At 40.6% G+C, this 11,861-nt stretch overlaps 1 protein-coding gene across 1 annotated transcript in view; it reads left to right on the top strand.

Moving 5' to 3' along the window:
- Positions 1-4,026: 4,026 nt before the first annotated feature.
- The window catches only part of LOC143291674 (uncharacterized), a 31,828-nt gene continuing 23,993 nt past the window's right edge, over positions 4,027-11,861 (top strand). Inside the window, exon 1 of the mRNA XM_076601685.1 lies at positions 4,027-4,169. Coding sequence (XP_076457800.1) covers positions 4,109-4,169 — 61 coding nt within the window. The 5' untranslated portion in view covers positions 4,027-4,108. The remainder of the gene's footprint in view (positions 4,170-11,861) is intronic.

The following is an 11,861-nucleotide window of genomic DNA, read 5'->3' as shown; positions in this document are numbered from 1 at the left end:
GTGCATACATCTATGTTGAGACTGACTCTGTGTATGTGTGTGTGTGTGTGTGCGTGTGCGTGTGCGTGTGTGTGTGTGCTCGTGTGTGTGTGTGTGTGTGTGTGTGTGTGTGTGTGTGTGTGTGTTTCATGCGACAGCTTATTTTATTTCCAGAATGTCAGCTCAGAGAGACAGGATTCTGATATAACGTTTAAACATGGGGATTTTCGCGAGAGAGAGAGAGAGAGAGAGAGAGAGAGAGAGAGAGAGAGAGTGCGTGCGTCTGTGTGTGTGTGTGTGTTTGGGGGGGGGGGGGGGGGGTTGGGGGGGGGGTATAGGGCTCGTCATAGTATAGTACGTGTGTGTGTGGGGGGGGGGGGAAGGGTGTAGGGCTCGTCATAGTATAGTACGTGTGTGTGTGTGTCTCTCTCTCTCTCTCTCTCTCTCTCTCTCTCTCTGTGATTACCGGAGTTATAGAATATGAAAAGGACTGGGTAACGATAATTAAGTGAAGATATTTTTTGGTCTCATAAAACACTTGGTTGAAAGCATGACTGCTACTTCGAAGAAGGAAAATAATCTCATAAAACAGTTATCAGTAGGACTCGGAGTGGTGAAAAACAGTGTTCAAGAAAGCTACTTAATTTGTTTGGAAATGTTTCACGATTTGAGTGGGAAGGTAGCCTTCTTTTTGGGCCGGCTGTTTCAATAATTGTTACACTCAGTTTCAGATAAGATAAGATAAGAAAAGATAAGATACGGTAAGGTAAATTAAGGTAAGGTAAGATAAATAAGATAAGGTAAATTAAGGTAAGGTAAGGTAAGATAAATAAGATAAGGTAAATTAAGGTAAGGTAAGGTAAGGTAAGGAAGGTAAGATAAATTAGATAAGATAAGATAAGATACGGTAAGGTAAATTATGGTAAAGTAAGGTAAGATAAATAAGATAAGGTAAGATAAGGTAATGTAAATTAAGGTAAGGTAGGGTAAGATAAGATAAGATAAGGCAAGGTAACTTAAGGTAAGGTAAGATAAATAAGATAAGATAAGATAAGGTAAATCAAGGTAAGATAAATAAGGTAAGATAAGATAAGGTAAGGTAAGGTAAGGTAAGTAAAAAAGATAAGATATGGTGAGGTAAATTAAGGTAAGGTAAGTTAAGGTATGGTAAGGTAAGGTAAGATCAGGTAAGATAACATAAGGTAAGGTAAGATGAATAAGATAAGATAAGGTAAGGTATGGTAAGGTAAGTAAGGTAAGGTAAGGTAAGGTAAGGAAAGATAAGGTAAGATAAGGTAAGGTAAGGTAAGGTTAGATGAATAAGATACGATAAGGTAAGGTAAGGTAAGATGAATAAGATAAGGTAAGGTAAGATAAGGTAAGGTAAGGTAAGATGATTAAGGTAAGGTAAGGTAAGGTAAAGTAAAGTAAGATAGGAAAGATATAACCGTATTGTCTGTAAATGCACCGTATTTTTTCTTTTGGCTCGCATACATGTGACATTAAACAATGTATAAAGCACAATCACTGCCACTGAAATATTGGACAAGCTAAAATTGTGTGCAGCGCAGCCACTCAAGAAATATTCATGAATATAATTATGCATTACAATATTCATTAGAATATAATTAATATATTCCGCATAATAACATGCCATGTAACACACCAAATAAATGAAAAATGAATGAACAAACAAATAAACAAAGAAAGGAATAAAAACTAACTAACTAACTAGACAGACAGACAGACACATAGACAGATAAATGAATGAATAAGATAACATAAATGATAAGTAACTCAGCCACTTGCACACACACCTAGTCAACAGCTCCCACACACATACACACCAGGACACACTATCAACAACAGTGCATCACCCACTATCGCATAACGCATCATTAGGAAGATAGATATGCGTATACAAGAATAAATAATAAATAAAAGATAAACAAACAGAACAACAGAATTTGATTACAGTACCATAAAAGACCATTATCCCCCACCCCCCAGCCCCCTACAAAAAATAAAAGAAAAGAAAAAATCAATTAAAGGGACACAACTCACTCTCTCAGCCACTCTTTTGCAGTTCTGGTTGGCAACTGTTTACCTCCGCATCAGAGGCTGTTGTGGAAGGTGTCTCACACTGTGGTGATGAGAGAGAGAGAGAGAGAGAGAGACAGAGACAGAGACAGAGACAGAGAGACAGAGACAGATTCAAGATTCAAGATGGTTTATTCATGTATAGGCCTAGGCCCCTTATGAAGGGGAATGTGAACATTATTTTACAAACAATACATCACGACACTGTGAGCATCAATAAACACAGTCAAACCAAAATATACCAGCATTACAGTTCAATGTGTAGAACAATAAAAGAAAAACAAACAAACAAACAAAAGAATACATACAGCATTTTCACGAAGTAGCCATTTCTCTGAATTTGAAAGCTTGTATAGAAATAGTAAAAATTTGCGAACAACTTCAGGGGAAGTTGATGACATCAATTCGTTCAATTTAAACAACGTAGGTTTACTATAATATTTAGGCTGAATAAACTCCTCTCGAATGTTCCTTAAAGCTGGACAGCAAAGAACAAAGTGTATCTCATTTTCTTGTGATTCTTTACATAATGGACAGGTCAGATCACTGTCGTTACATGTTCTGTATCTGTAATGATGGACCGCTAATTCTGTAATACCTAATCTAAATCTTGTCGTCATATATCTTAAATGTCTATCCATATTCAACACTAAGTAAGGTTTCAGACCAGACACACTGCAAAAATTCTTATAGAAACTAAATCTTTCACTATTCTGAATATGATCAGACCACTTCTGCCATCTACAATCAATCAGACGTTGTCGAAACACACCGATAAACGCCTGGATGCTGCCAACACCTTGGTTTAACCAAACAAATCCAAATCCACATTCAAACAGACAATGGCGAATCTTGGTTACCCAGTTCACTCTGCCTCTAGCATCTAAATCATATAGCATATCATAAGCTTTGCGGGGTATTCTGTTATGTTCCATTTGTAGTAATCTCAACCAATAACGTATACACCTGACTGCAGAAACTAGATACAACGGGTATCGATTCGTTTCACCATACACTAAGTCATTTGGCGTTTGCCTATCTACTCCTAAAAATCTCTTTAATGCAAAAGTGTGGACTGATTCACAGTGAACAGCAGCTTTGTCTAGACCCTGAGACAGAGACAGAGAAACAGAGAGAGACAGAGACACAGAGAGAGACAGAGACAGAGAGAGAGAGAGACAGAGACAAAGAGAGAGACAGAGAGAGAGACAGAGAGAGAGAGAGAGAGACAGTTTGGCCACGTGACTAAGCCGTTATTGTCGTCAGTTGGGGGGCTCAGTAGGCGGTGTCCTGAGTACGTTAGATCAGAACAGGCACCACTGAACAGCACCGAAGTGACTCATCGGCAGTGCAGGGTCTCTTCTGGTGTGTGGCCTCCTGTCGACCTAACATGCGCGACAGACGATCCGGGGTGTGGCCGTGTATGGGGGACTGAGAATGAACGGCGTGGGAGTCTCTTTGTCTTCTTCTTCTTCTTCGTTCGTGGGCTGCAACTCTCCACGTTCACTCGTATGTACACGACTGGGGTTTTACGTGTATGAACGTTTTTACCCCGCCATACAGGCAGCCATACTCCGTTTTCGGGGGGTGTACATGCTGGGTATGTTCTTGTGCTCCACAACCCACCGAACGCTGACATGGATTACAGAATCTTTAACGTGCTTATTTGATCTTCTGCTTGCGTATACACACGAAGGCGTTTCCGGCACAAGCAGGTCTGCACATATGTTGACCTGGGAGATCGGAAAAAATCACCACTCTTTACACACCAGACGCCCTTACCGAGATGCGAACCCGGGACGCTCAGATTGAAAGTCCAACGCTTTAACCACTCGGCTATTGCGCCCGTCGGTATGGGAGTGAGGCCACTAGAATGGCGGTGCAGCGACAAGTCATAGCAATGCAGTACGGCGATGTTTGAAGTGAACACTTGAGGAACAACACATGCCGAGACAGAAAGGAAGGGAGTCGGACGGAAATAAGCCGAAGACCTCAGAAACAGTCTGTATTGTTAAAGTCCAGTTTAACCATGGCGGCCAACTCAGTCATCATGTTGGTCTATGTGCTCGGGCTGTGGTGTATCTGCGATGGTGAGTGTTACAAAACAATGTGTGTTCGTTGGTCTGTCTATGTTTTCTTCATGTTTTCATTGTGTTGACTTGTCTTTAAATTCTTCTTGCTGCTGCTGCTGCTGCTGCTGTTGTTGTTGTTGTTGTTGTTGTTCTTCTTCTTCTTCTTCTTATCATTATCGTCGTCGTCGTCATTAAGAAGAAGAAGGAGAAGAAGTAGACAATCTTTGAGAAGAAGGAGAAGAATGATGATATTAATGACAATAATAATGATCATGATAACAACAATGATGATGATGATGGTGGTGGTGGTGGTGCTGCTGCTGCTGATGATGATGGTGATTACAATACTGATAATACTACTAATGATGATGATAGTAATAATGATACTACTACTACTACGAAGAATTTTAGTCTTTTAATATTTCTCCTTTTTCCGTTTCGGTCACTGCCGTACAATTAGGCTTATACTGCACGAATGTGTTTCATCAAAAGTCACTGGGAACGTGTTTAACGTTTTACATTCATTGTCGGTTGTTTTTTTTTCGCTTGTTTAATTAACAACTTCCATTTTACGAGGTCCATTAAGTACATTTTTCCTCCTCCTCCTCCTCCTCCTCCTCCTCCTCCTTATCATCAACATTATCATCTTTATCATCGGCGGCGGCGTCATAAAGAAAAGGAAGAAGAATGAATGATAGTAATGATGATGATAATATCAATAATGATAATAATAATAATAATAATAATAATAATAATAATAACAAGAAGATTCTTTTGCCATTCTGTTTTTTTCAGTTTCAGTTTTCAGTAGCTCAAGGAGGCGTCAACGCGTTCAGACAAATCCATATACGCTATACCACATCTGCCAAGCAGATGACCGACCAGCAGCGTAACCCAACGCGCTTAGTCAGGCCTTGAGAACCCCCCCCCCAAAAAAAAAACCAAAAAACAAAACAAAACAAAAAACACCCCACAAAAAAAAAAAAAAAAAACAAAAAAACTACCACTACTAATAATATATATAAGGCGCAAAAACTTGATGAAGTCAGCTATAAGCGTACATAAATAAATAATAATTATAATATTAAAAAAGCCATTCAGTATTTGTCTTTCTATCTCCCCGCTTCTTCTCCTTCTTTCGTGGGCTGCAGCTCCCACGTTTACTCGTGTGTACACGAATGGGCTTTTACGTGTATGGCCGTTTGTTTTTTTCTTACCCCGCCATGTAGGCAGCCATACTCCGTTTTCGGGGGTGTGCATGTTGGGTATTTTCCTGTTTCCATAACCCACTGAATGCTGACATGGATTACAGGATCTTTGACGTGCGTATTTGATCTTCTGCTTGCCGTATACACACGAAGGGGGTTCCGGCACAAGCAGGTCTCACACGTGTTCAGCGGTTAACTTTCAGTTCATCACAGTAGCGAACTTGACCCCGCGGTTCAACTCGGGAAGGAAAGGCACCGATTAAAAATAACACGCAGCAGCCGGGATGGTTAGAACTGTGGCCTGGAAGAGATAGCAGCACAAAGCGCCATGGGTGCTCTTCCATGTCGCGCCTCTAGCTGTTACCAGCTGTTGGGAGGGAGAAAGACCAGCAGAGCGGTGTGTGCTGTGCCGAGCGATGGCAGCGGGACAGAGAGAAAACAACACATCTTCTTTAACATCTGATAACACGTTGCTTGTCACCACAATCGTTTTATTAACAGTACGGTTTTAAAGAATACAGTCTTAGCTTCAAAAACAATAGGAAACTCAAATATGAACATCCAATTATTTTTTTAGGATACCTGTTCGAAAAAGTAGGCATACTTATCACCATTTCGTTAACACATGCATTCTGACACATTTTGAACACACTAAATTTAATTTCACAGAGTTAGCACAACACACAAGATGCATTTCTAGCACGGTATAATACATTGGCATGCTGCTCACTAACCTGTGTTAGCGTGTCAAAGGATTCAACTATTGTAGCTTGTGCAAGTACTCCACTGACACACACTGATTCAGTCGATCACACACATGGAAGCAAATAACAGTCACGATACATATCTGGATGGCAGCTTTAGTATTTTGAAGAAAAAAAAAAATCAGTGTCTGCTGACTGGTTTGCGAAAGTGGTGGTCATCACCATTCAGTCATCACTAAACTGATTATTCTGTCAGAAGAAAGGACTGGCACATTATCAAAAAGTCCTAATCAATTGTCCACTTCATAAATTGCCTGACAGTTAACGTGGTCAAGTGTGGAGCTGCAAGTAGGTTATTAATTTTCACTCTTTACCCCCAGCAAGCTGGATGGGCTAGATTGCCCTGATGGAGAGAAAGTCAGAGACAAAGTGAGATGAAGATAAGAAAATAGACACAGAGGGGGAGGGTGGTGGTGGTGACGGAGAGTGTGAGTGAGACAGAGAGATGAGGATAAGAGAATAGAAAGAGAGAGAGGGGGGCGGGTGGGGGGGGGGGGCAGGTGGGGGGCGGAGAGAGAGTGTGAGCGAGGCAAAGAGAGATGAGGATAAGAGAATAGAAAGAGAGGGGGGGGGGCGGAGAGAGAGAGTGAGCGAGGCAAAGAGAGATGAGGATAAGAGAATAGAAAGAGGGGGGGGGGGAGAGAGAGAGAGAGTGAGGCAAAGAGAGATGAGGATAAGAGAATAGAAAGAGAGAGAGAGAGGGAGGGGGCAGAGAGAGAGTTAATGAGGCAAAGAGAGATGAGGATAAGAGAACAGAAAGAGGGGGGCGGAGAGAGAGTGAGTGAGACAGCGAGAGAGGAAGAGAGCGGGGGGAGAGAAAGAGAGAGATGTGGATAAGAGAATAGAGAGACAAGGTAAAGAGAGAGGGCTGACTAGAGAGCGAGCGAAAACGATAAGAGAGATAAGAGAAAAAGGTGGTGAGAGTACAGTGACACAAAGAGAGAGAGAGAGAGAGAGAGAGAGAGAGAGAGAGAGAGAGAGAGAGAGAGAGAGAGAGAGAGAGAAAGCGATTTCTTTAATTCAGATAAGAGAGAGAGAGAGAGCAAGAGAGAGAGAGAGAGAGAGCGAGAGAGAGCGAGAGAGAGAGAGAGCGATTTCTTTAATTCAGGTAAAGAGAGAGAGAGAGAACGATTTATTTAATAATCCAGAGAGAGAGAGAGAGAGAGAGAGAGAGAGAGAGAGAGAGAGAGAGAGAGAGAGAGAGAGAGAGAGAGAGAGAGAGAGAAATTTCTTTAATTCAGATAAAGAGAGAGAGAGAGAACGATTTATTTAATAATCCAGAGAGAGAGAGAGAGAGAGAGAGAGAGAGAGAGAGAGAGAGAACGATTTCTTTAATTCAGATAAAGAGATAGATAGAGAGAGAACGATTTATTTAATAATCCAGAGAGAGAGAGAGAGAGAGAGATAGAGAGAGAGAGAGAGAGAGAGAGAGAGAGAGAGAGAGAGAGAGAGAGAGAGAGAGAGAGAGAGAACGATTTCTTTAATTCAGATAAAGAGATAGATAGAGAGAACGATTTATTTAATAATCCAGAGAGAGAGAGAGAGAGAGAGAGAGAGAGAGGAGAGAGAGAGAGAGAGAGAATGATTTCTTTAATTCGGATAAATAGAGAGAGAGAGAGAGAGAGAGAGAGGAGAGAGAGAGAGAGAGAGAGAGAGAGAGAGAGAGAATGATTTCTTTAATTCGGATAAATAGAGAGAGAGAGAGAGAGAGAGAGAGAGAGAGAGAGAGAGAGTAAAATGAATAAATGCAAGACGAGAGATGCGGTGCGAAGAATGAGTGATGAGAGAGAGAGAGAGAGAGAGAGAGAGAGAGAGAGAGAGAGAGAGAGAGAGAGAGAGAGAAGGATATAAGTGGACAGCACGTGTTGAAAGAAACAAAAAGAAGAATGAAAGAAATAAGACAAACAGAAAGGGTTACAGATTCTGGTCCTCTGGTGAGAGAGACAGAGAATGAATGAATGAATACTGAATGAAAAAGTACAAAAAAGAGAAAAAAAAAAAAATATATAAGAGAGAGGGTGGTGAACTAAGAAGAACAAGGAGTAAGCAAGAGAAAGAGAGGGAAGAAAACAGAACGAAATATGGAAGGAAAGAAAGAAAATGAGAGAGAAGAGGAGGTGAAGGAAACCCTACTCACGAATTTCTGCTGTGAAAAATACACCACTGCCAGTCACAGTTGCCAGCAAACAGTTCTCACAAATAAATGCTGCGATATTAAAAGACCGCTTCCTATGGAGAAAGGTACTACCACCACTAGAAAGAGAAATGTCTGAACTATCCGACAGTACAAACTTTAATGCCACAGAATCTCGCGTACTCTCACAAGCCCGCCCAAAAGGCGTGGGAAATTGCCGCGTTTTAATATAAGACAAAGAAGGGTCAGAAGAGGGTTAGGCGGGCACAGCGGCCGAACAAGTTTACAGGTCTGGCACTATCAGTGCTGTCCACGGGAGCTCGCTGTCGGCTAAGTTCTGTTTAGAACTTGGACAGCTGTGGTCTGCACATGACCTGGGAGATCGAGAAAATCTCCACCCTTTACCCACCAGGCGCCGTTAACGAGATTCGAACCTGGGCCCCTCAGATTGAAAATCCAATGTTTTAACCACTCGGCTATAGCGTCCGTCATAGTTTCATCAAAAGTCAATGGGAGGAGGAATTTTTTTGTTTAATGTCCCGTCACACATATCGGTGATTGAAGACATTTTGTTAAGTATTCATGAATACATATGAGTATTATCGGTTAGAAGGGGTGGGAGATGTGGATGAATAGAGGGTTGGGGGAAACTGGGCAAATGTTGACGTTTTTTTGGTATTTTAAAGAATTTTACGTTAATTACCACGTGTTTCTCTTGTGAAATGGAGACTACCATTCTACGAATTCCATTTTAAGCAATTTCGTTTCAATGTTTATTTCAGATATTCATCTTTTATTCCTCAACCCACCTGCGCTGTTTCCCCCAACTCACCATACAACCCCCACTCGCCCCTCTTCCTCCTCTCCACCCCTTTCTTGCTGATTTTTAAAATGATAACATTCAAATGTGAACGTCCCCCCCCCCCCCCCAACTTTAACAAAATATCCAGTCGTTAGTATATGTAACAGGACATAAAACACAATTATTTCTTCATCCGTTTACCTACATTGTCGTGCACTGCTTGCTGTGTGTTGTTTCACACTGTGACCAGCCCAACTGTGATAACAAGTCAATCAATGAAGGGAATATGCTTGAAAGAACAGTTTTTTTGCAAGACTGGTATAGACATATAGATAATGATATTAATGTATGTTAATTATGGGATGTTTAAGCCAAATTTTGGTCAAGATGCTTACTTTAGGCTACTGTGTTACCAGATATCTGTGTTATCCAGTTAGTTACGTTCAGGACAACCCGTAACGCTTTGCCAGTTAATATAGTCAGCGCTTCAACAATTTACCAGGAAACGAAAGAATCTGTGATAAATGTTCCACAAACGAAATTGCTGATGAGTTTCACTGTTTGTTTGTGTGTCCTTTTTTTTCCTTTTAAGTGACAGACGAAAGTATTTACCTAGATATTATAGAAACCGCCCAAACTCCATTGAATTACACTTATTATTTTCCGAAAAACAAAAAAACAAAACAAAAGAATATTGTTAAAACTAAAAGCAATTGTTTCTTCCATTTGTAGTTCCTTTCGGTTAAGTTACGTCTATTGTTAATGGATGAGGATGAATTGATTATTAATGTATATTGTCTGTGCTTGTTGGCCTTTTGTTTCTTGTTTCTTTTTCTCTTTGTTCTTTTGACATCACTCTTATTGTTTGTATGATATATGTAAAATATGTATGTATGTATGTATGTATGTATGTATGTATGTAACGTTTCGATGTCCCCAGGGGGCACAAGAAAACCCTTTTTGCCATTTGCCTTTTCTCTGACAGTGTGTCGATACTCGATACTTTCCCCCCATCCCCACACCCATCACCCCCACTCCCCTGTCGTTATTCGCCCCAGCCCCTAAGTGTGTGTGTGTGTGTGTGTGTGTGTGTGTGTGTGTGTGTGTGTGTGTGTGTGTGTGTGTGTGTGTGTGTGTGTGTGTGTGTTTACCCGTTTTTACAAAGCGCATAGAGCCCTATTTCATATATATATGTATATATATCAGGTGTCCCCCCAAAAGTGAACCGCTTTTTGACAAGTATTTTCTCAGTGATAGAGAAACCGAATTCGTTGCAAATGTTTACACAGTAACCTTAGGGTATCATCAATAAGTCTGTAAAATATCTAAACGTTCGGATGCAAATTATGCGAGTATTGTCAAATTCAAAACAGCATGTAAAAAAAAAATCCAATATCAGAGCTGTGCAATGTGACCTTCATCATGTTCATGCCAGCTGCCAGGTGTTGGCATCTGTCAATCAGTGTCAGTCTAAAAATAGCCTGTCTGGGTGTCAAGTCTATTGATTTTTTATATTGTCGTCTGTATCCAAAATCAGTTCTGTCCAAAGTTTCAGTTTGGAAGGATCAACCATGCCTTTGAGTGAATGTGATAAGGTTACCATTGAAAACTGTTTCAAGGAGAAAGGCTGGGGTGGAAGAAGGATCGTAAAGGAATTTCCAGGCAAGGGGAGGAGTCATGTCACTGCAAATAGATTTATCGCTAAAATACGCAGTACAGGGTCAGTAGCACCCAATATATATATATATATCATATATATATGTGATGGGGGTTTGGGGGGGATGGGGGTTTGTGTGTGTGTGTTGGGGGTGGGGGGGGGGGGGGGGGGGGGTATAAATTCACACCATCAACATCATCGTCGTCGTCATTCTTCTTCTTCTTATTATTATTATCATTATTATTTCACATAACGTGGGTGTCATCATTAAATTACAACCGAATGAAAGTATCTAAATAATTCAAGCGTATTCCATAGGCGCACCATGAACGCTTCCTGTGTGATTGATCATTTCCCGTTTTGTTGGTTTCGATAGTCACTGTTAGACTTGTGAGTTGCTTTGTTCGGCTTGTTGTATGTGCTGGTGTATTGTCATTTCAAGTATCGTAAATACTCAATGACTTAAAAGACTGAAAAGACAGCATGAGCAATAGTAATGATAACAGCAGCAGTAGCAACAACAGCAACAACAACAACATGATAATGATAATAATAATGATTAGTATACATATTAATACTAATACCAATGATAATAATAATGATAAACCTTATGCACACTTTAATTTGGTCAGCAAATACACGTTTAACGTCCGCGTTTTTCACACCAAGCTGTCAAATATGTGTGATAGGAAAAGCCTGCAACCCCCCACCCCCCGCCCCTCGCCCCCCGCCTCCAAACACTCGTCATCCCACCTCCTCTCGCCCCCCAGACACACACATCTAAATGAGGAAATAAGTCGCATTGCTATACGACCCGTCGAAAAATCACTGAAAGTGAAACGACATGAACGGGACGACACCCACCATAAAACAACAAGAACAAAAAAACAAAAACAAAAAAACAACAACAAAAAACAAAACAAATAAAACAACAAAACAAAAAAGAACACAAAACAAGCATAACTAAACAAAAACAAACAAAAAACCGAAAAAAAGCAAAAACAACAAAACAAAAAAGCAATCAAACAACCCCCCCCACCCCCCCCCACCAAAAAAACAAACAAAAAACCAAAAAAAAAAACACAACAAAACGAACCCCTCAAAAACAACAACAACAACAACAACAAACAAACAAAAAACAACAA

This window comes from Babylonia areolata, chromosome 17, assembly GCF_041734735.1.
Source record: "Babylonia areolata isolate BAREFJ2019XMU chromosome 17, ASM4173473v1, whole genome shotgun sequence".
NCBI classification, from domain to species: Eukaryota; Metazoa; Mollusca; class Gastropoda; order Neogastropoda; family Buccinidae; genus Babylonia; species Babylonia areolata.
This window is presented reverse-complemented; position numbering and strand designations above follow the sequence as displayed.